Raw genomic sequence first — 25,202 nt, 5'->3', positions numbered from 1 at the left:
ATGGACCACTTTCTAATATGAGCACTCTGGTGTGTATTCTAGCAGTTCTTGTACCTCAGATGCGAGGTCTCTTAATCTAGAACAGACACTTTCTCACTTTGTACACTGCAGCAGACTTATGAACATCAAATGCTTCAGGTGTGGCCTGAAAGTAGTTTAGGAACCGTCTCTTAGGTGATACCATGGCTGCAGAGGAACTGAAACCGTTCAGTCCAGGGGTTGCCAACCTGTTTTCTTTAAAGAGAGCTACTTCTGAGTGGTGAAAAATACCCCAGGTCTCCCCCCGCCCCGGCAAGTGACCAAGCTTTGTTCTATCCTAGAAATAGTATGTGGACTAGGAAAAACAGAAATGAAGCAGCTCAAAGGAAAAAAATTCTATGAAATAAAAATGAAGGAGAAAAAGCGCCTATGGCAGATCTTTTTGTGATTTTTTTTCTGGGTCTTCTAGGGGATGTATGCTCTACTCTGCAGCAGCTGGCGAGATATCAGTAGTTACCTGTTAGAAGCCCTGGTCTAATCCGTTGAAGAATTCTTGCTTCTGTGATGTAGATTCTTTATATTTAACTTTTTATCAGTTGATCTCTCTCGTTCTGTTTAAGCACTGAATTTTTCTCTAGATCAGCACAATAGATGGTTTCACATAAATAGGGAACCCATTTTAACTTTCATTCTCTTACTCCCTTTTAGCAACTGCAGCTGGATGAACTGCTTGTGAATCTGCGAATGGAAGCTGTGTTCTTGAAAGAGAATTTCAACATTAAATGGGAGGCTCAGAGTGGACTCGTGGAGAGTATCGAGCAAGTTGTTGCAGAGTACAAGCAAAGTCGAGGGTTACTGGTACAAGCGGTCTATGTGTTATTTTATCATACATTTTTGGTTTGAAAAGTTTGCAGATAAGCATTGGGTTGACCTGGATAGCCCAGGCTAGTCCGATCTCATCAGATTTCAGAAGCCAAAGAGGGTTTATTTTATTTATTTTATTTTATTTACTTCATTTATAGTCCGCCTTTCTCACTGAGACTCAAGGTGGATTACACAATATGAGGTTAATACAATCACTACCAAGTACATTTCAATACAATACCATGAGGTAAACAGATACACATTTAAAAGACATAGCATTAGCAAGGATCCAAGACAGAGTAGAAAAAATACTGGAGCAAAACCTAATCAATTCTAGGACTAACATTAGACTACATGGAGCACTGGTTGTACATAGAAGTACATATTTAAAGTATCAGATAAGGCAAAAATAGTGATGAAGTCTATGATCCCCAACTCGTTAGTGGTTGGCCTTGGTTAGCACTTGGATGGGAGACCACCAAGGAATTCCAGGGTTTCTGTGTAGAGGCAGGCAATGGCAAACCACCTCTGAATGTCTCCTTCCCTAAAAACCCTACAGGGTCACCATAAGCTGGCTGTGACTTGATAGCACTCTATACACACAGGCATCCAGGTGGATCCAGCCACCATTCATTCTCGTCCAGTTGCCCTCTTTTAGAACCCCCGGCATACACAGCTTTTGTCCTTGTACATTCCATGGTCCCCCACATAGCCCTGTGTTTTTTTTGTTTTCACAAGCAGAAAAGCTGGTTGGGTCCCTCTCAGAGTATGTTACGAAACTGAGACCAGTTTCCTGTTAAACATTTACAAACTGATGGTCTAAATAATATCTAATATGGATTGTGCTGCATTGATCTAGCCATACTTTTGCTGCTAATAAATGAAGTAAATAAATAATTTTTTTAAAATAGTTCTGGACAAAAACCAACCATTTAAAAAATAACTTTTTAATCCTTTTTCTTTCAGCCTGTCAAAATCTGTATCCTTGGCCCTCCAGGAGTAGGGAAGACATCCATTGCAGAAAAGCTTTGCAAACACTACAAGCTGCACCACATTAAAATAAAGGACGTGATTGCTAAAGCCATAGAAAATCTGGTAAGGAAGCCCTGCTGTTGTGGGCTGTTTCTTTGTGCATCTGAAGTAATTTAAGAAGCTGTTAGAAAAACACAATCAGAAAAAAATAATTAGTTTGTGTATGCAATTAAAAATAAAGATGTTTATATTGCATTATGTATCTCCAGATTGCGGAGATTCTAAAAGGCTCAGTTTTATTGTCAACTAAGGTGATGAGGAAACTGTTGGGATTTGCCCCAGCGAGTCTCTCCAATGTAAAGGGAAAATACACTGGGTTAGATCTAAAGAGGATCTTTAAGACGGTGTAATTACCAGGGCTTTTTTTCAGGGGCAACGCGGTGGAATGGAGTTCCGGCACCTCTTGAAAATACTCAGCAATAGTGATTGAAAATAATACAATTTCAAAGAATCCCATGTGTTTCCTTCCTCATTTCTCTTTTGAGAGTTCTGCCACCTCTTTTCCCAGAAAAAAACCCTGGTAATTACACTTATGCCAGTGAAATCTTACTTCCATTGGAAGGGGGTAGGGGATGTATTGTCGAAGGCTTTCACGGCCGGAGAGCGATGGTTGTTGTGGGTTTTCCGGGCTGTATTGCCGTGGTCTTGGCATTGTAGTTCCTGACGTTTCGCCAACAGCTGTGGCTGGCATCTTCAGAGGTGTAGCCCCGAAAGACAGAGATCTCTCAGTGTCAATGAGAGATCTCTGTCTTTTGGTGCTACACCTCTGAAGGTGCCAGTCACAGCTGCTGGCGAAACGTCAGGAACTACAATGCCAAGACCACGGCAATGCAGCCCAGAAAACCCACAACAACCATCGGGGTAGGGGATCTTTGCTCACCTCCCCCCAGACTCCCACTTTCCCTCCTGTGCTCTTTGTGAAGATCTCCTGAACCACACGGCAGAATATGAAGGGGTGCAATGGACTGAAACTGGAGGAAGGAAAATCCCGTTCTATAAGCTTTTCATTAGAACTACTATGGATCCAACCCGGTGACTTTAAAATCAAGATAAATGGAATACAAGAATACAACCCCCCTCCCCCGCATGATTAAATAATTCAGTTAAAAACACTAATAAGCAAAGCTATTGCTACTAAAGATAGTCAACTTGAACGCAAACAATTTCCCCTTATGGGCAGAGAACACAGCAGATGATGGGTCCTGCATTTGGGACTGAATATAAAGGAAGCTGAATGTCAACCTGCGTATGAGAAGAATGAGATTTCACAGTTTGGAGAGATGTTACAGCTTGTAGGTAAAGGTAGTCCCCTGTGCAAGCATCGAGTCATTACTGACCCCATTGGCAGACTTTTTACGGGGTGGTTTGCCATTGCCTTCCCCAGCCATCTACACTTTACCCCCAGGAAACTGGGTACTCATTTTACCAACCTCCAAAGAATGGAAGTCTGAGTCAACCCTGAGCCGGCTATCTGAACCCAGCTTCCGCCAGGATCAAACTCAGGTCGTGAGCAGAGCTTGGGCTGCAGTACTGCAGCTTACCACTCTGCGGCACAGGGCCCTTACATTCCAGCTTGTAGCTAAGAGAACATATGAGAGCATCCAAACAAATCATTTCCAGATTGCAGATGTATATTTATTAGGACTACTGAACGTTTACAGTTTATACATTTAGTGATTATTAACTGGAATACTGATGCTCCCATGAAGTCCCTTTGTCACAGCACTTGGAGGCGCGGGGGAAATGTTCTAGACACACCACTTTTTAAAAGTCGGAACATTTGAACACTTTTGTTTACAGGGACTACTTTCTGGAATCCTTCATGTAAATTCATGATGTGCAGCAATCTGGGAAATCCAGTTTCAGGCAGCCAAGTAAGAGACTGGAAGATTGCAGAGGAAAGAGAAATCCAAGATGGAGCAGCTTTAACTGGATTTACTAGTTCAGTTCATAACAACTTAGTATCAAGCAACACATTTTTTTGAAGGCTGAACACTTTTCAGTGTGGAATTCATTTGGAGCCAACCTCAATCTTGTTTGCACTGCAGGTGGGAGGTGGGATAGGAGCCAGACTGGAAAAGGCTGGAGGAAATGCTGATAACTCCTGTATTGTGGCCCTTACTACAATTCCTCTGCCACCCACCCTGGGCTGGTTTTTAGCCTTTAATTTTTTGTTTGTTTTGGCATTTTTGTTTGATTTCTCACTTCCAGGAGAAAATTCTTGCTCCTAAAGAAATTGAATCACCTGAAATGGAAGAGGAGGAGGAAGAGGAAGAAGAGGGAGAAGAAGAAGATGGAGATAATCTAGAAGAAATTCAGGAATTATTAGACGCAGTTAAAGAAAACATGGAGCAAAATGGAGGTAGACCCCCCCAACACCTATTTTTTCCCCAAAGGCTTCGGGTTTATTTTTTTCTACCTTCTTTTCCCTCTGTTAGGGGCAGGGGAGACATTGACTCTGGACACGCTCCTTGGAAATGGGGAAGCCATAACAAATTCCATTGGGCCAGCCACTGTAGGGAACAGGCCTTTACAGCACAGCCTGATTCACAGCTGAGGGGAGGGGCTGGGTCCTTTAAGGAGCCTCCTCCTACCAGCTTGCAATTTGGTGGCCTATTGGAAGCAGTAGGGAGAAGCTGGATGATGCCCAGGAAGCAGGCACCAGCTTTATCACAAAGGGAGGAGGAAGAGGGCCAAGGAGGATGTGCTGGCTCTGACTCCAGGCTGTGCAGGAGTTGACTCAGGGGCCCCAGAACCCCCTCCATCTGAGGAGCAAACGGGCTCAGCTGCAGGGGCTGGATCTTGGTCTGTGACATCCTCATTACCTTTCCCACTCATATATTGTCAGCTGCTGTAGCACAGTAGTTAAGTGGCTTGGCTGCGACTCAGCAGTCTACTGGTTCAAATCCCACTCCTGCCATGAGTTCAGTAGGTGGCCTTGGGTAAGCAGCTCCTCAGCTGTGTTGTGGGGATAATAATAACACTAACTTATTGACCGCTCTGGGTGGGGCACCAATCTGTCTAGAAGAGTGGTATATAAGCACTATTATTTTTATTTTATTTTATTTTAGTGATGCTGGGTTCATGGATTTTAGATCTCTATCACTATTATTAATTGCTAGGTTTTTTGGAGTCTGTAGCTGGTTTTATCTGTTTTTACGGCAGGTTTCAACTAATTTCATGGCTAGTTTTTTTATTGCATTTTGATCATTGTTTTTAATTCTGTGTTGGAAGCTGCGTCAGAGGTTCTTTCGGAGTTAAGAGTACAGGATATAAATTCCCAAACAGACAAACTAATTCATCAACAGTAACAGAGTAACAAAATTACACTTATGTCACTTGAATGTTTATATTACATTTCTATATGTCTTAGAGCTGGAGACTTAAACTAAAGCGTGTGCTATTGTGGCTAAAGATTTGGACTGGAGAGAGACGAGTTCAAATCTTACAGGCTGACCTTGGTCCAGTTACTCACTCTCAGACTCACCTACAACACATGGTTTTTGTGAAGACAAAAAAGAATAATCCTTTTATTCCACTTTGAGGTCCTTAGAGAAAGGGCAGAATACAAATGAGCTAATTTTTTTTTTAAATTTTAAACTTTATTAACAGTAAGGCATAACAACATCAACTGTAGGAATATATATCATAAAACAATACACAAAACGATTTCCATAATACAACTGGAACATAAGAAGAGGTTTCCAATACATATACCTTAGGTGTCATACTTTAACTAGTCTGCAAGCATACAATAAAAGACATTTGTTGAACTGTATTTCACGGGCAAGATAGCATAACTATCCCAGTACCACAATGGCTCCTTGACCATTCACACTTCTGGGTTTATGATCGCTTGAAAGGGCAGCTGAGATGATAAGAACTCATTTTTGGTGAGGTGGTCCAAGAAGGGGAACCACTTGGCAGCAAAGTCAGATGGTTTCAATGGGTTCGTAGAGAGTCGCAATCTGTCAGATATTTTTTCCATTATAAGGTGGTCCCACACCATCCTATACCACATGTGCAAATTTGGGGGGACTGGTGACTTCCATTTAGTTGCAATCGCATTCTTGGCTGCGATCAGGAGTGTGCGAATTAGGTCCCTTCTTTGGCGAGGTATAGTGGAATCAGTCCAGATATCCAGAAAGATTAACTCAGGGCTAGGAGGAATAACGTGGGAAGTGATGATTTTGATAAATGAGCTAATTTTTAAAAAATGAATATTTACCTAGAAGTAAATCACTTAAATCCACGAGACTGTAGTTAGAATTTTTTTAGTAGAATTTGAGTCCTAGAGAGTTTTGTTCTTTTATCTACAAGTTTTTAAAAAATGCTGCAGAACTAGTGCAGCTTCAATTTACAAGTGGTTGGAATTGGAAGAAGCCACCTATGTTCAATGCAAAATATCCGTCTTGCAAGCCTTCTGATGAGATATTGTGTAAGGAAACTATATGTTATACTGAGTAAGTGAAATTGGATGGGGCTTCCAAAATTCTAGTATCTCTTCTAATGAAACTCTTCTAGAATGTGATGGAATGTAAAAAACAGCCTTTTATTGATGCTGACAAATTTGAAATATTTTTCCCTCTGGGCACCTCATCTTCCCAGTGCACACACAATAGTACAATTGTGGATGTTTCCCTTTTAAACTAGGTCGCCTGGATGACAGCTATGTGATTAAGTTCATGAAGGAAATGCTGACGTCTATGCCGTGTAAGAATCAAGGGTATGTTTTAGATGGGTTTCCAAAGTCCTATGACCAGGCAAAGGATCTTTTTAACTGTAAGTATTAATGCTCTGCTGTATTGCTCTGCTCTTTATGTATTAATTCTCTGCTGTATGCAGTAGAAATCTGTGTGATCAGTGCATTTCCTAATTCCGGGAGCAGTCTACTCATAGGGTGGAATTCCCTATTTCCACTTAATTTCTGTGATCTTTTTTTCCCTTTTACATGTTTTTCTGATTTAGTTGAGATTTCCAAAGGGAATCTGACAGAGGAGGGAGGTGAAAGGGATATTTAACCTCTTCCTTGTGCTGCCCCCCTAAAACTTTCCACTCCAGAATGTTTCTGCCCTCCACTGGAGAGAAGATGCAGATCTCATTTTTTCCTCTAGCAGTGGTAAAAGGAGTTTGGGTATAGCAGTTTTCAGCAGGAAAAAGATGGAAAAGAAAAGGTCTAGATAACTTCCTGGTGTCCATCATCTCCCTGCCCCCTTATCACAAGTTACTTGTAACATTGGGTTCCATCCTTATTACAACATTAATATTGCTTTTAATATTTTAAGAAATACTATTTATAAAAACAAATTTCCCTTATGCTATTAGGAAATGTTTGTAAAAAAGAACCTCATTAGCATCTGATAATGCTGCTGGGTACAATAGAGATGTTACAGAACACAGTCGATCCGCATTAATATCTTTCCAAAAAAAGTCACTAACTTATTCAGCCCATCTTATTTTAAATCCATTCCCTAAGGTCACTAGACTTACAGTACAATCCTAAATAGAGTTACTCCAGTCTAAGGCCGTTGAAGTCAATGGGCTTAGACTGGAGAAAATCTTCTTAGGATTGCACTGCAAATGATTGTTCAATTGTTGGAAAGATGCATATATCTTCATGAAACCTATCATTTTGAAATGCAGTGAAGCTGGACACAGATTCTACTTCATGCCTCCGTTTTTGGCTTATATGGATAGTTTTGATCATTGTAGCTAAGTCCAGAAAACCTATTCTAAGAAAATCTCTCTGAAATAGGAGACATAGGGTTGGATCCAGACAAAGTTTTCCATGCATGTGAGTTACTTTTGTCAAAGGAACAAAATGTTACTGCCTCCCCACAACAGAGCCCCATCGATCACCCCAAAATTCTGCTCCTGTGGGACCTTAGGGACAGCATGAAAGGCAGATGGTTTCATAGATAAGCTGTTGTATTGCTACCTCATGTTCTGTAATGGCAAAGGGCAACTTGCCCATCTGTCTTTTGTGGGGAATCTTTTATTCATTGATTTCCCCCACACTTTTTAAAGTGTTTTAGAAATATGAAATGTCATTCTAAAAAAAGTTCCAGTGCAGATGTTAATACTGCCTCATTTTTTAACCGTGGTTAGGAAATTTGGAGCACCTAAGAATCCACATACTCTCCTATCACCCTGGCCGATTCCAGACGACTAACCTTAAGTCGCCTCATGCCGCCCTCTTCCGGATCGCGACGGGGAAAATGCGAAATATCGCGTTTCCTCGCGCGAGTTTTGCGCGTCGTCGCGCAAAACTCGCGCGAGGAAACGCGATATTTCGCATTTTCCCCGTCGCGATCCGGAAGAGGGCGGCATGAGGCGACTTAAGGTTAGTCGTCTGGAATCGGCCCCTATCTCCTTCTTGTGTGTGAATTTCCCCCCAACACATGCATGCGCGCACACAGTTTGTTTTTGGTGCTAACCATGGTGCAACTTTATGTTTGTGCCATCCTTTTTTTGCTAACCATGTTTAGCGCAGATCATAGTTTGGCAAACCCACTTCAAAGTGCTGTTTTGGTGCTAACTATGGATAGTGATAATGCCAGCGCAGACATAACTTTGCTGTGTGAAAGAGTGGGGAGACTTGATGTACAAAAATGGGCTCAGGAAAAGGAAGGAGAGAAAAAAACGCATGCCAGTCCATGCGATGCTACTCAGAGTCTGGAGATGGGGCAACACTAAGTTGGATCCGGCCAGTTTTTTCATTCATTCTTGCCCCACTTCTCATCCTTACTACACTCCCATCCCATGTGGCTTTTGTCTGTATTGGTCCAGTGATCCTCAGGTAGTAAAAGGTGATCTATCCTCCCTTTTTCTCCTGCTGGTTGGATCCAATGTCTCATGTTGCCACTGAGCCCCAAATGTACTGGCCAATACCAGAATGGTTTTGTAAGATTTGGTACCTGGGTTGGCTTTAGGGGAAGCATAGTAATTTCTTTTTTTATTATTATTATTTAAGTGGAAGAGGAAGAAGAAGAAGATGATATGAAAGGCAAGATACATCACTATGACAAAATGATAATTCCTGGTAAGTTGATTATAGTTTTTCATATCATAGTTATATGGGTTTAAACCTGGATTTGTCCCCATTAGGTGGAAGAAGCTGGTAGTCCCATTTTTAAAAGCACGAAGGGAGGAGTTTACTTCTTCACAGCCTCTCTCTCTCAACACTTTTCTTTCAACCAGGATCACTTCTGGTGACAGGGGAGAAAAAGGCATAGGAAAGGGTCCATACAGAGAGAGGGGTACCACGATCCTCCTAACCCACAGGTGGTAACTAAAGAGAAGGCCTTCTGTATGGCAGCAGCATTGTGGAAGAATTCTCCCCCCAACCTCCCAAAATGACATGTTCACCTGGCACCGATGTTATTAGATTTCAGATAACAAATGAAAACTATTTTATTCACCCAGGCATTTAATGGCACTTGTCTTAGGCTACTTTTTTTTAAAAGCTTTATTTATTTGAATTGCTGTTTTTTGGTTTTGAATAGTATTGTTATTAGTATTTTATTGTTCTTGAGAACCAGTTTGGTATAGTGGTTAAGAGCGCGGGACTCAAATCTGGAGAACCGGCTTTAATTCCCCACTCCTCCACTTGAAGGCAGCTGGGTAACCTTGGGTTAGTCACAGCTTCTAGGAGCTCTCTCAGCCCCACCCACCTCACAGGGTGTTCGTTGTGGGGATAATAACAACATACTTTGTAAACCATTCTGAGTGGGCATTAAGTTGTCCTGAAGGGCAGTATATAAATCGAATGTTGTTGTTGTTTGTTGTTGATATTGCAGGTAATCTTGAAGTCAATTTCGATTGAAAGGTGGGGTACAAATGTTTAAAATAGAAGAACAGATGTGCACTTACAAAACCAAGAAAGGAGCCCAGTCCTTTTGGAGTTAGATCCTTACATCAGTTTCTTTTTTGAATGCAAATGCTTCTGTGCTCAATATGAGTAGATGAGCATGGGTTCGGCTTCTGGATTTTAATGGTTTGGGCAAGGTAGCACCATAACAAGTAGACCCCTTTGAAAAGGAGGCAAACTTAGAGTTCTTTCCTGTTCCTTCTTGCCTTCCTTGGGCACACCATGCAGAGGAAGAGAGGGTAAGCAATGATCCTGTTAAGATTGTGGCCTCTTTGTTTTAGTGAATGCTCAGCCTCACGCCCCCCGTTACCGAACCTGAATGACTCCCCATGCATTGGAGTTCTGCAATAGGAAGTATGCAGCCTGAATAGATGCAGATTATTATAATATCCCACAACTCTGTTTTTTCTTTTCCTCAGACCATATTGTTTTCTTGAATGCCTCTGACGACTTCCTCAAGAACCGAATAATGAATCTTCCTGAAATTGTTGTTGCTGGAACCCATTATGCTCAGGACCGGTATTTGAGAGCCCTGAGCATTTTCCGAGAGATAAATGTTGAAGATGAAACTATCCTCAACTATTTTGATGAACTAGAAATACACCCACAGCATATTGGTATGATTAAAAAGTACAGTTAAATCCCTCCCCGCCCCAGCTAATACAATGAGATGAACCTTTGGTACAGTGTCATCTTAATATCATTCTGACAACTGAAGGTTGTAAAGCCAGACTACTTTTATAGATATCTGACATTTCTTTACGCTGTATGTTTTTAGGATCAACCTGCAGACAAACTGACAAAGAACAGAGAATGTAGAATTTGCCAAGTACTGCAATGGCTAGCCAACATGTACCTTTCTGTGTTGCAATGCAAGCAAATCACAATTAAGGCGGTATCTGCGTAACAGCCATGAGAAACTTTCAAAATAAGTTGACTAAGCTAACTGAATTATATGTCACTCCTAGCAGGGAGACAAGTTGTGGTTTCATTCTACCTTTTGGAAACTCTTGTTTCTCAGTGTGTGCTGCCCAGTAAAGGGGTTTGTGAGGTGATTGCAGCTGTGAGTTGATTGTGACTGGAAACCACCTCTCTATTTTGTAAAGTGAGACTCAACATGCATTGAGAAAACTACCTGTCCAGGGACGAAAACCCCGAGCACCCTGGACTTGCCATAGATCCCCAGTCTGAGGACCAATGGCACCCTTGCCACAGGCACAGAGAGCTTGGGGGAGGCAACTCAGTCCCAGCTGGCAGGGAGTGAAGGGGAAACAGAGCCAGCCTGGGCGGCTGGCCAGGCACGCACTGCCAAACCGACATCCACCCCAGGGGGCCGACCAGAACCCAGGAGGCCAGTATGGCACCTCACGAACACAGATGGAGGTGGCCGAGCTGTGTCACCTGGAAAGGCCCCGCTAGCCCCATCCTGCAAGAAAGGATAGGAGAGCAGGGAGGAACTGGAACCAGAGGAGGAACACCTGAGAGCATCCCCAGCTGGATGGCATCATGTGCAAGCCACCCAGGGCTGGGAGGGAGCCTGGGAGGAAGGGAGGGGGAAGCTGGAAGAATCCCTATAAAGGCAGGCTCAGTAAAGAGGTCATGGTGGGTTGTGTAGGAGTGGTTGTAGAGAGAGAGTGTGGAGGCAGAGGAGGAGTTCACTTGGCAAGGGATGCTGCAGGATTAGAGGGAAGAGCAGAGGATACAGAAAGACAGGTCCGTAGGTGGCTGAGCGGGTGTGAGGGTGATGTATACCCCCCTCCTTCCACTATCCAGGGGACACTCCCAAGCCTGCTCGAGCACAAGGCCCCTCCTGAGGAGACTCATGCCCAGAGCTCCACCACTGCCATGGTGGAACCTGAGACTACCTCAGAATGTTTTTCTTTAAAGTACAATATACAATGCACCAAAAATATAATCATGTAAATAAATATAATTGAACTATGTGAGAGGATTTTCTGTCATCACATGGATGTCTAGATCAGGGGTCCCCAAACTTGTTGACCCTGTGGGCCCTTCTGGAATTTTAAGAAAGGATAATGTGAACAGTCTCAAAATGGCTGCCATATGGAGTCAATTAAGAAATACTGTAAAGTTGTAAGCTGCTACCCTGCTATGATAGAGGCAGCTGTTTCTGAATGGTGATCCCTCCTGGGATTTTCTGAAGCATCTTCTGCTCCAGTGAGGTAGAAGTAAGCCAGGGCTGGTCTTTACTTTAGGGAAGAGATTCTTTAAGCAGGCAGGATGGTGAGTACCAGGCAGTACATCAGCAGGCATCATGGTACCCTTGGACGCCATGTTGAGAATCACTGGTCTAGATACGTGACTAAATAAGTTGTGCAAAAGCAGTAATAGTTACACAGATGTCCCTGTTTGAATTACTATCTTCTATGGCAGTTTAGAGTGATAATTATTATGATGGATATATAAAAAGTCATGTAATTTTGTACTTGCTATGCACTTTTGACATTTAAATGACCTAATATTCCTTCCACAGTCAGCAGTGTTCATTGCCACTGCCTTGTAAGATACTGGGATGTGTCGAAAGTGCACTGGGGGAGGGGCTCATATGTTCCATTTCCCACTCAAGTTCCAGCAATCCAGACTTCATTCTCCCACTCTGTTCCGGAGTGTTCCCTGACACTCAAGAGGAACTTTTTGAATGGCATAGGGGTGGGCTACATGGAAAAAGAAGGAAAGGCTTTTATCCTGAGGAGACTTCTGCTTACAGGACTTTGGATCTATATTGCAGATTGCAGTGGATTGCAATATTGATTGCAGATTGTCCAAATATCTGGCGATCAGGAAAAAAAAGAGTATTGTAGAACTGAATAACAATTCACACTACTCACATGGCAATATCGTTTGTGTGTGTGTGGGGTACATACAATATAAATGGCATCAACCAGTCAAGGATACTGTTAAATAAAAATATATGGTCCTTTCCAATACGCTTGCAATATTTGAAACAATATTCATGTGCCCTGTTAATGGAGAAATCGTATATCTGCTTGCACTGTGATGTCTTCAGTATGCTTTTTTAATTAGGTTACTTTGGGAGGAAAAAATAAGGTATTTCGGTGGTATAACTAAACAGTTCCTTCATTTCTGTTTTCCTTGCTTGAAAGATGTATCAAAGTTTGAAGATGTGGAAAACAGATTTATAGTGAAGGAAATCATCAAGGATGTTGGCAACCCTCGAAATTATGGTTTGACAGATGAAGAAAAGGAAGAACTCGAACGGAATCAAGCTGAAGAACGTCTTCGCAAAGAAGCTCAAGAAAAAGCTGAACTGGAACGAAAAGAAGCTGAGGAAAGGGCTCAGAAACTGGCAAACTGGGAGGACTGGGTAAGTGATTCCCATATAGATAATTCTAACAGAAGTAGAACTTTGTTTTCTTCATCCCTTCTGCAAATATCCCTGACCTGGATAGCCCAGGCTAGCCGTGTCTCATCTGATCTTGGAAGAAGTGGATTGCTATTCAAAGGAAGGTAATGGCAAACCACCTCTGAATGTCTCTTGCCATGAAAACCCTACAGGGTTGCTATGTCAGCTGTGACTTAACAGCACTTTATACAACCTACAAAGAGGGAAATACCTATTGCAGGTGAGAGAGAGCAAAACTGAGAACATAATTATTCACATGGAGTACCATTGCTGTCTCTCTTGAGTACATTTACTGAGGGGAAGAGAACTTACTGTCTCAATGAAAAAGGCAAGAGATTTGTTACTTCCTTTCTAATGCATGTGCTCAGGAAGAGCAATAGCTACATAGTGAATGGATTCCAGTGGGATTTGTCTATTGCACTGCTCCTTCCCCTCTAGAGGAAACCAGAAGTTCATTGAGAAATGAAAAGGCAAGCGCACTATATATGGGCAAAATAGAGCCTCACTTTGGTATATTCAAGTACTTCTAGCTTTCCAATTGGATAGTAAGATCCAAAAAGCATCTTTGTAAGGTTTTTCATTTTAAACCTGCCTTTGGACCTTTATTGAAACTCCTCCTTATGTTACCTTATACTTTTACCTAGGGAGGACCCTAGTCACAACCAATACTATTCTTTTCTCCCCACACACGCAGAGCTTCAGGTGTTCTCTATTTTACCTAGGATTTTTTTTAACCTTAAGAACACCTTCCCTTTGGGGTTTGAATCTCACTGCTAACCCCACCTGTGGTTGTTTTACCCTGTTGCCTCACAAAAAGTTTGTGCTGCTGGCAAAGGCTTTTGCCTTAGATTTCTTTAGTTTAATTGGTAATATAGGAAGGCTTTGTCTAGATGGTACTATGACAGAATGGTCAGTGCGTGAGGGTGGCTGTATGGTTAAAAAAAAAAGGATTATATTTCAGATGAAACAGGCATTTTGCTTAATCAGAAGTAAAATTTATGTATAAGTACATATGTGTGATGGTTGCAGAGTATTGATAAGCATATCAGTTTCAGAATAGTTCATAAGCTTGGTGGTTTCAAAAATAGTTAAATATTATTAAAGGTATATTAATTCACAGACCCAGTCACAAAGACTTATTTCCCACACAGATCTTCGCTAACAGAATAAACACTCCTCTCATCCGCACAGACATAAATTCACTCAGGCTTTTCCACACAGTTTGCCTGACCTGGATAGAATTACCTCTTTGAGGAACACACAGACAGACCCAGACTTACACACAGTTTGCCTGATTTAGACAGAATGAATACTTTCCCTCAGCACTCAGCCTAAAAACTGCAGTTCACTTGCCCCCTAGAGTACAGCTACTATCCAGTCGCAGCACACCTCACTCACCCATCCAGCCCCCCTCCTTCTTTCCTCTGAGACCTGCACTTAAACCCACAGTAAGAAACATTAAATAACCCACATTAATTAGCAGAAATAAAAAAAACAGAAACGTATCTACATGCAAAACATTACAATTTCTGTTTTGGTAGTCCTAATATTGTGGCTTTATGTGGCTCAGTCCTACATGTATTTCTGAACTGCCATTGATATAATAAGATTGCCTCCCAAGTATTTAAATATTTCCCAAATACTTAAACGTACCAGGGTGTTTGGAAATGATGGCTAAAGAACACATTTGAACATATGAAACTGATCTATCCTGAGTCAGGCCATTGATCTATCTAGCTTAATATGGCAGGAGTTCTCTACGGTCTCAGGCAGAGAAGAATCTCTCTAAGTACCTGCTACCTGAAATACGTTAAACGGGAAAGACCAGAGACTACACCTTGTAGCCTCTTGATGCAAAGCATTTATTTAATGAAATCATTTATATCCTGCATTTCCATATTAGGGAATGCACTGACAGAGATGAAACTTTATTTTACTGAATCAGACTGCTTGGTCCATCATGGTTAGTATTGTCCGCTCAGTCCAGCAGCGTCTGTTCAGGGTCTCAGGCACAGGTCTTTTGCATCAACTACTCCCTGATCCTTTTAGCTGGAGATGCTGTGGGCTGAGCTTGGGACATTCCTCCCCGTATCTGCCTGCAGTGACTGAGGGTTATTACTAGATTGTATACAGAATGCCATATCTTGGAGAAATTTTATATTTTGTAATTTTTTGTATTTATACTGGATCTTATGATGTATTTATCGTGCTGTTGTATCTGCTTATGTATTTCTGTTCTTGTATTTATATGATTGAGATGTTGTGACCCGCCCCGAGCCTTCTTGCAAGGAGCACAGGCTGTAAATCTAATAAATCAAATAAATCAATCAGGTACTCTGCCGCTGAGCCCCAGGCCCTCCCGTAAAATCAGCTTGCAAAGTTAAAACACATAAAATCCAATATTATCCATAAAATCATTAAGCGAACAAAACAAAAACAGGATAAAACCCAAGGATAACATTAAATCCTATTCAAACACCTTGTGGAACAGGCATGTTTTTAAAACATTCCAGGAGGCCTGTAGCATAGCAAGGAAGTCATGATAAAGCTCTTGAGAAAGGGATGCTCCATCCAGGGGCAGCCACTAAAAAGGCCTTGCATGGTTCCTCCACCAGATCACCTGAGATCAGGTGGTTTCCCCATATTTACATAATATTTTATTGTTTACTTCATTCCATGTTTACAGCCCCTTCAGATGACCTTAGAGCAAGGCAGGAGCATACAGGTGGAAGGAAGGTCCTTTGGGTATCCAAACTATTTAGAATTCTAAAGACGAAAACTTGCACTTTTGAATTGTGCTCAGAAACACACCAGTAGCCAATGGAACCGATACCACATTGGTTTAATCCACTCATTTGTGGAAAGGTCTGCTCAACTTTCTAATTACCACATTCTGAACGAGTTGAAGTTTCCTGACCACCTACAGTAATCTAGTATGGATGTCATTGTCAAATGTGACAGTGACCAGATTAGTTGCTTGCCAACCAACCATAGATGGTAAAATGCGCTCCTTGCTCCCTCTGACACCATCTTATCCAGGGACAGAGATGAGTTTAGGACCATTCTCAAACTGCAAGCCATCTCTTCCATGTGTGTGCTCTAATTTTACTAAGATATGGTCTTTCCCCTCTCTTAGGTCTCCTGTACAGCATGCGCTTGTACAAAATTCCAGGCTGAGGGTAGATTATCACACAGACAGAATAAAACAGACAAAACATCTATACACAGTTGATATGGGATTTTCAGCCTAGACACCTGATCTACATGGAAATGCATACATGTGTTTGAAGCAGGCTTCAGACATTTGCTGTTTTGCTTGTATTTTCAGTTTGGCATATACACAATGTGTTAGATATATGACGTTATCTTCTAGCAGCATCTATTTAGATTTAGAATTGATCTCAAGAACTCACAGCCAGTTATGTAAAACTTTTTTCCTTTAGTTGGGAATGCGTTGGATGATGAACAATGGTACCACCTCTCTTTCGTAAACTGACTGTGCCTCCTCTTCTATAGGAGCGATCCTAAGCAGTTCTACTGAGAGCCTCTTTACACAAGACATCTTACACAGAGATGCTCAAGTGACTTACTTTGTGTGGTCTTATATTCAAGTGTATCTGTCTCCCTAGCAGTGCATGTGTATCCACAATGGGAGAATAAGTGTAAAATCTTTCACTTGATATTACCCGTTTAAGATGTCTTGTTTATAGAGACTCTGAGAAGTAAAACTGATGTTATGCAGTTGGGATTCCTCCTAGGAATGTGTCCTTAAGGATACCAATATAATGTCATTTGCTTGCATGAAAGTGGAGCAGGTCTAAGGGCTTGTCAAGTCTGAGAGTTGCTGTAGCATCGCAGTTAAGTGGTCAGGCTGCAAATCAGAACTCTGCTGGTTCGACTGCCATGAGTTCAGCCACTCCTCTCAGCCCCAGCTGTATTGTGAGGATAATAATAACACTGACTTTGTTCACTGCTCTGAGTGGGGCACTAATTTGTCAAGAAGAGCCGTACGTAAGTGCAGTTGTTATTATTATTATTATTATTATTAAGCCTGATGCTTCTGACAACAAAAAAAGATTTCATCTGTTCCATCACTGCTTTCTGTGCAATTATAAAAGGAGTTTCAATTCGGCCATTACAGGATTATAGAAATTGCGAAAGGGGGTGGGTGGGATTAATAGAGACTGGAACAGGGAAACTGAAGCCAAATATGTGTCCCACCAAAGGAATGTCTTATCTTATCACTCACATTCAATAACATCCAGTGCGTATGTGTTCAACGCACACTTTCTAAACTCTGTGTTATTTGCTTTCTTTCCCAGAAACCACAAAGATAGAATTCAGTGAATGCCATTTAGTGAGAGAGTGAATATATATGCATAATTCCCCCCTCCTTCCTGTACTTCCCTAGAATAAACGTTTAGAAGAAGTGAAGCGGCAGGAACAGGAGCTTCTGGAAGCTCAGTCCATCCCCTTGAGAAACTATTTAATGAAGCACGTCATGCCCACGCTGATGCAAGGGCTGAACGTATGCTGCATGGTCAGACCAGACGACCCAGTGGATTTTCTGGTAAGGGAGTGCTGACGTGTTCTCCGGATGTGTACATTCCAATGGGGACGCGGGGTTAGTCCTCTGCAGCCAAAAGAACAAAGACATCTTGAAATCTTACAAATCTATTGCAGCTTAAGACACGGTGAGAAGAATTAGGTTGGCCGTGTTCAGTCAACTCACCCATCTTTATTGAGGCATAATTCTGCATCTTAAGCGGAATTATGTCCTTCATTGAAGTCAGCGGGCCTAACTCTGTTTAGGACTGCACCATCAGTTAGCCGAAAGATTTATTCCCAAAGTTAGAGTCAGAAGGCCCATTATCCCAAGACCTGGCTGTCTGTTATTAAATACATGACAGAGCACAGATGAAAGTGAGACCTAGTCAAAAGACCAGAGTGATCCAATCAAGGTGGGTGTGGACCACCCCCAGCTGTTCTTGAATTAGCTAGAGAAGATGAAATCTGAACATTGGTGGGCACTGTATTCTTCATAAAGTAATTATCCCTCCTTTTACATTATTCAGATTCCTTCATCAATAGCTAGGAGTGGTCCACACCCACTCTGATTGGATCTTTTGCTCTTTCCAAAGGCTCTTCCTTTTCTCTTTGTTCAGCAGTGTGATGTAACACTTGGAAATTGGGCCTTCTGTAATGGCTGTCTCCTCCTTCACCCTTCTGTCTGTTTGTACTTTTTAATATAAATCTCACTGCTAATTGAAAATAATCGAAGGGGGCTTGGGAAAGCGGGTGCCACCATAAATGAAGTTTTTAAAGTGCCTCTGGGCTTTTCTTGTTTTAGACTACACTATATCTAAGCAAGGCTGGGATCCAGTTACTCCCTTCTCCGAAGGAGATAGATCAAAATGGGTCGCCGTGTTAATCTGCCTGTAGCAGCATAAAAGAGCAAGAGTCCAGTAGCATCTATAAGACTAACAATATTTGTGGTAAGGTATGAGCTCATACCCTACCACAAATGTTGTTAGTCTTATAGGTGCTACTGGACTCTTGCTCTTTCCCTTCTCCTAAGTGAGGATTCTTTCTGACATGGAGGAACCCTTCTCTGACTAAGCAATAGCAAGACTCCTGACAGTGGAAGGGAAGTTTTGGATTTGTGCTTTTTTTATTTACAAACGTGGAATCCTAGCCATGTTGTAGAAACATTGATTAAGAGTCTTATGGTGACCCATGTCTACCCTAGCATCCTTACCAGTAAAGAGTTCCCCCACCAGTTGCCTAAAAATAGCAGCTGCACAATCAATGTTCCTTTCAAGATGAAATACTTGGCTCTGGAAACTGATTTTGGTTGTGACATTGTGAAAAATCAGGCTGCGTCCCCCAGTACGGTTGCAAGGGGGCAGCCATTTTAGACTATCATGTCACATTAAAAATCCCTCACTTTGGTTTTCCATCATATATTTATCTGACAAAGAGGGCTGTGATCCGTGGAAGCTGATATTGAGATCCATGTTGTTGGGCTTTTAAGGTGCCACTAGATTTTTGTTTTATTTTGAATACCCCAGTATGCCTCGTAAGAGCCTTGGGCTACTTCCTTTATTATCAAGTCCAGAAGGATTGTGCCTGCCCACCCTTCCTCTGTTCTGTGAAACACATGCCACTGCCACAGGCGGATGTGGCAGCTTCCTCTTCCTCTCTATATCCTGTCTTTGGTTGTCTGGGAGCAGCCATGGCAGTTGACACCCAGAGGAAGAAGGCAGATGATGTGCTAGTGGTGGCTGCTGCTTCTAGATGTGAAGGGAGGTAAATGGGCAGGGAGGTGAAAGAGAAGTGACTAGGAACAGCTGCTGTGTTCACTTGGCTGTTGCCTTTACCTGTGTTGGGAGAGCACAAACAGCATCTTAACAAGAACCCCAAAACTTGCCTGCCCTGGCAACGTTATCCCTCCTTGACTCTGACTCCTGATAAAGAGAGCAATCCTAAGGAGATCTACTCACTGCGCTTAGGACTCCACTGCAAGTGCATCAACTAAAATTAGTGTTCAGCTCTAGTGAGAGAATTTATAATTTAAAGACATTTCCTTATTAATAGTGTCAGGGAACATGTAGTTCTGAGAGTCTACCTTGATCACATGACCTTCATTGTAGACCAAGGCTTGGAGACTGCTGTACAAGGTGTTTTGCAGTGCAGTCCTGAGAACACTTTTCTGGGAGTAAGCCCCATTAAATGGGCCAGAAAAAGATTCTTAGTAGACCGCTTAGGGACGTTCTCTTAGTTGCTCTTCATATTAAAGTTGCTTTAGGTGTTTCCTCATTCAGTTGTTCTCTGAGGACCCTGAAATTATTTATTTACTTAATTTATACCCTGCTTTTCCTCCAACGAGGACCCAAAGCAGCTTAACATCATTTTCTTCTCTTCCATTTGTGAGGTAGGTTAGGCTATGAGTGTGTAATTGGCCCAATGTCACTCACAGCAAGCTTCTGTGGCAGAAGTTTGTGCGACGCTAACCGTGACACCACAGCGGAACATGGACTAATGCTGTGTTACCTGAATGCTAAACCCCCTCAGATGCCGTCTAGTAGTGTGACACGCAAAGGCCTTTTGAACAGCACAAAATTAGGAAGGAAGACCATCTCAGTTGATGTCATCTCGTTGGCAGTCTGCCCAACATCTCCTTATGCAACCTAATTTGGGTGGTCAGCTTTTCATAATGGGATTGCCAGCAGCAGGTACTAAAGTATGAGGGAGGGCCATGTCAAGCAGAAGGTGCCATGATAGCTATTTCAGTACAAGGCACTGTCCAGCACTGCAGGTATACCAGAGCCATGGACAGCTTGAACACAGTCCTTTTCAGTTAATTCAAGGACGCATATGCTTATTTATACCCCACTTTTCTCCCTTGTGAGGAACCATAGCAGCATATCGCATCATTCTCCTCTCCTCCACTTTATTCTCATGACAACAGCCCTGTGGAGTAGGTTATGTTGAGAGATTATGATAGGTCCCAGGTGAGCTTCAACAGCAGAGTGGGCAGGGGCAGGGGCAGGGGGAGGGAAGGGGGTTGAACCCAGTTGTTCCAAGCTCTATTCCACCACTCTAATAGCTATGCCAAGCTGGCTCTCAAATTTCTTTCCTGTATTTCACTGTGCATTGTTTTATCAACAGGCAGAATATCTCTTCAAGAATAATCCTGAATTTGACTAAGAAGTGCGCCAATGCATTTGCATTAAAAGCCATAATGACACCATACTATATTCCTTTATAAACTATTATTATTGTAAAATGGGGGGGGGCGTGATGATGAAATAAAAGATTGCATGATGGTATCTGCAGTTTCTTTTCAGATCAATTCAATCTTCCTCAAAAAAGTACAGTGATAGCAGATCCAGAGAAGCTCATCAGGAATCCGATGACCTGAAAGGGTCTCTTGCCCCTTTAAGCCCAATGTTGCCTTTTTAGGAATTTATAGGAATTGAACACCCGCATGGGATGTGATGCAAGATTTGCTGTTCAGGAATAAAAGTCACATCAGATGGCATCCCATGAGCATGTGCAAAGGAGCATTCAGATCAGGCCAAAATTAACAAGAAAATGCTCAAGAAATCACTTTTTAAAATACATGCATGTATCCTTCAGCACTGTCTAGGACACCTCCTTGGTACTGAGCAATGGCATTCCTTGCCTGTTGTTTTTTAATCCATTTGGCTTTTCTAATGTCCACAACAACTAGTCTGATTTCACAGTAGAGGTGAGAAGAATTTCACATAAAGTGTTGTGATGTTTACATTTAAAGAACAAGATACTGTTATGCATCTTGGGGTAGTTTCAAAGATGTTTTTTGGCAGTTTGGCAAAGTACTGTGATCTCTAATTTTAGGTGCACATGGAGCAATATGGGCAGGAATCAAGAGCAGGTGGAGGGATTTAAACCAATGCATAGGCATTCAGGGAAGGGTCAAAATCCCTTTCTTCCATACTCCTTCTTCATTGTAAATCATCCACTCTGAATGTGTTTTTTTCTTTAAAAAACTGATTGGGTTTAGTTATATATATATATATTTGCATGTAATGTATAATTAAACACTAAAGTAGAAGAACATCAGGACAATAGAGTTGCTGTGCCAAATCACATCAGAGGTCCTTCTAGCATTAGAAACAGAATGCTACATTGGGTAAGAAGTTGCGTTTGAGAAAGCCACAGACAGGACATGATAGTAACATTCACCCTCTATTTGCACCCAGAATCTGGTAATTCAAAGTGCATTGCCTCAGAAAATGGAAGTTTCAGTTAAGTTTGCAATTGCTGTGTGTGCGTGTATATAAATTAGTATCAGTGCTGCGTATTGTAGTAATGAATTCCACATTGATTTTAGTCCCCCCCCCCGCCCCCTTTCAGGAAGGTTTCTCCCATTCCTCGATCATGTTAGTTAGCTTTTTCTGCATCTTTTTTTTTTCTTTCTGATCAGGCAAACAGGAACTAAAATCTATTGTGTCTAAAAAATAAGTATAAGAACATAAGCATAAGAACATAAGCAAAGCCATGTTGGATCAGGCCAGTGGCCCATCCAGTCCAACATTCTGTCACACACAGTGGCTAGAAATCCAGTGCCATCTAAAGGACTGTCAGTGAGGCCAGGACACCAGAAGCCCTCCCACTGCCTTCCTTCCAGCATGACATATATCATGACATCATGAGAACAAATGTAATTAGCCTATCAGTCATTTTCAGCTTCATGAGATTTCATCATCCTTAAAATGACAAAGCACACAAATGGCTTCTTGCCAGCACCTGGTAGCTGTGTAGCTCTGCTGTTCACTAGCTGCCTTAGAGCCAGTTCAGCTTACTGGCATGACATTTAATCCACAATCAACTCTTTGCAATGTATGTGTGTGTGCTCAGTATGTATTGCCACAGAGCACAAATATGTTATCCCTGTGTGTACTTTCCTAGCTTATGAGGACCTTTATGGATATTTTGACAGACTGTACTAATAACTAAGGTACTAATTAATATCCCAAGCAGGCTGATCTTGAAAATTTTCATTGGCTATATTATTCCAAGTATTTATATTTATAAGAGCTTTATCACAGTCCATTTAGTTCAGCGGTCAGTCACACAGCTTTGGGAAGTTTACAGGCAGGGCATGAGAGCAACGGCCATTCCATTCTGCATTAACCATGTGCAGAGATAGTACACATAGGCTATTATAGTATGTACTATAGACATTCTTTTATATTATGTACTATAGCCTGGGTGTACTATCTCTGCACGTGGTTAATGCATCCTTCCCCTCTGATCATCCCCCCACCCCCACCCCCACGCGGTAGTCTGAACAACTTGAATAACCCTATTGCTACATTTTGGGATTTCTTATTAACACATTTATGTGCTGTTGCTTTACACATGGTCCTACAGGGGTGTTCCATGTTGTTGAATATATCAGAACGGCTTCTACTTTATTTAACTCGATACCGGATTTCTGCTCGTTTTAAATCTTTGCATTTATTATTTATTGACATATCCTTGAAATTGACTGTAGTAACAGTGTAATTTGCCTTGAGTCTCAGTGAGAAAGGCAGACTACAAATAACGTAAATACATAAATAAAAGTTATTCTTTTGAGTATTCCTATCATTTCCAGCGTGTCTTTTCTATGTGTAATTAAACCAAAATCCAGACGATGCCATCGGGCATGTAAACGGGAGTGTCTCTCTTCCAGCCTCCAAGAAACACTCCCATCCTCAAGCTGCACCAAAGGACACAACCACGCGAGCCTCTTTTTCTAAAAGGCGCATGCGCTCTCTCGGCGGCGACCGTTAGCCCTTCCAAATCTTCAAACGCCTCGCCGTCCATTAAGACTACCCCTCCCATGACTCTGCGCGAGGAGGTGAAGTGTCTCGCGCACGCGCGAGGCGCGCTCGCTGCGTCATTTGACGCAAGAGGGCAGAGGGAGGAGGAGGTGGGCGGTTCGATTGCGTCAGCGCGCCTACTGGCTGTTCTCCGCGCCTCTGCCCCCTCCCCCGCCCCAGAACGTTGCTGTGGTAGCGCCTGGGCGCCATGTTAGGAGGCCGGAGGGGAAGAGGAGGAAGAAGAAGCGGCAGGAGCAGCAGCCGGAGCCACCGCCAGCCCTAGCGAGCGGTCCCTCCTTCCCCTCCCCCTCCGCGAGAGGGCCCCAGGCAGGCCCGTATCATGCTCACGGCGCCCGCGTCCCAGGGGCGGGAAGAGTGACTGTTCCGAGGAAGAGCTGGCGGCGTTTCACCACAGCCGGAGAGACGATGCCGTTGTAAGTTGAGGCCTGGCTCGGCCGCGGCAGGGGACGGGAGGGGGGCGTCGCAAAAGCCCTTCGAGGCGCCCGAGCTAGGGCTTCCGGGGCCGCCCGGCTTCTCTCGGCCTCGCCGCCTCCCCCTTCTTCCTCAGGCGAGCCTCCCTCGGCAGCCCGCCGTCCCCTTCGCCTCCCACGCTGCGAGAGGGCTGGCGCCTCAGCGGCGCGCTCTTATCTTTCCCCACTCCGGAGTGTTCAGCTACAGGGGAGTGGGGCGGAGGGTGCCCGCTCGGCCTTGGCTCCGGAGCGAGCGGCCAGTCTGGGCCGAGTGTCCCGTCGCCGGCAGCTGCTCCGGCGGGGGATTGTTTTCTCGCTCACGTGATCCACCTAAGGCCGGAGTCGGGGCGGGGGGAGAGATCGCTGCCTGTGGCCTAGGGAGCGTCCGGTTGCTCTTGCCTTTCAGGCTGGTGTCGGCCGGGTCGTGGCCATGCCTGCTAAACGTGGGGGACGGAAAGCGGCAGGAGCGCTGTCGCTGCCCGGGTTCAAAAGTCGTCCTCCGGTTGCAGTTCCGATCCGCCCCACTACATGTTAGAAAACATCAATAGAACCATGTTATGTGAAAATGGAAGGACTCCGGCATTTTTTTTTTAGAACTGCAGGTTGTTTTCTCACCCACGCTCAGAAAATGGAAGTCAGGCCTCACACTCAAAGGAAACATGGCCCTGTTTATTTTTTCCCCTGTCGGGATGGGCGGGTCAGGGTTACCTTCCCAGTCCCTTTTTAACATTGTGTAATGTTGAAAGTTCCCACTCGTTTCTTTCTTTTGTTTCCCTCCCCCTTTGTTTTTATTTGGCCTTGCCATGCTAGGGCATTGAATTGTAGGGAGTGTTTGTTATACTTTTCTTCTGAATTTGTTGGCATGTGTTTTTTAACGTCGGACATACTTAAGGCTTTTTGCGTATTTATGTACGGAAGTATAGGAGTTTTAAAGATATATTTTAGTTTCAGGTGGGTAGCCGTATTGGTTTGCAGTTGAAGAGCAAGGTCTGGGTCTAAGAGCACCTTAAACACCACCTAGATTTCCAGGGTATGCACTTTCGAGCATCAAAGCTCCTTTCTTCTGAAAGCTCAGACCTTGGTAATCTAGCTGGTCTTTAAAGTGCTATTGGATCCAGATCTTGCTCATAAAAATGTATTGAGGCTGTATAATTTAAAAGAACTTAGTGTTGTACTTTTCAAGTTATATGTGCCCTATACTGAAGGGTTGGTTATGTGTTCCAGTTCTGTTGTAGTATAAAAACTAA

General features: G+C 42.9%; 2 protein-coding genes across 2 annotated transcripts in view; both read left to right on the top strand.

Moving 5' to 3' along the window:
• Positions 1–22,266, top strand: part of AK7 (adenylate kinase 7) — a 49,522-nt gene extending 27,256 nt beyond the window's left edge. Inside the window, exons 10-18 of the mRNA XM_054971611.1 lie at positions 688–837; positions 1,810–1,938; positions 4,087–4,237; positions 6,529–6,657; positions 8,849–8,917; positions 10,165–10,362; positions 12,871–13,091; positions 17,542–17,700; positions 20,802–22,266. Of these exons, the coding sequence (XP_054827586.1) occupies positions 688–837; positions 1,810–1,938; positions 4,087–4,237; positions 6,529–6,657; positions 8,849–8,917; positions 10,165–10,362; positions 12,871–13,091; positions 17,542–17,700; positions 20,802–20,840 (1,245 nt within the window). The 3' untranslated portion in view covers positions 20,841–22,266. The remainder of the gene's footprint in view (positions 1–687; positions 838–1,809; positions 1,939–4,086; positions 4,238–6,528; positions 6,658–8,848; positions 8,918–10,164; positions 10,363–12,870; positions 13,092–17,541; positions 17,701–20,801) is intronic.
• A 1,007-nt stretch (positions 22,267–23,273) lies between these two features.
• PAPOLA (poly(A) polymerase alpha) overlaps positions 23,274–25,202 on the top strand; it is a 40,956-nt gene continuing 39,027 nt past the window's right edge. The window contains exon 1 of the mRNA XM_054970645.1: positions 23,274–23,919. Within this exon, the coding sequence (XP_054826620.1) occupies positions 23,912–23,919 (8 nt within the window). The 5' untranslated portion in view covers positions 23,274–23,911. The remainder of the gene's footprint in view (positions 23,920–25,202) is intronic.

The sequence above is a fragment of the Eublepharis macularius genome, chromosome 2, assembly GCF_028583425.1.
Source record: "Eublepharis macularius isolate TG4126 chromosome 2, MPM_Emac_v1.0, whole genome shotgun sequence".
In the NCBI taxonomy this organism is placed as follows: Eukaryota; Metazoa; Chordata; class Lepidosauria; order Squamata; family Eublepharidae; genus Eublepharis; species Eublepharis macularius.
The sequence above is the reverse complement of the archived record's forward strand: the minus strand, read 5'-3'. Positions and strand labels throughout refer to the sequence as shown.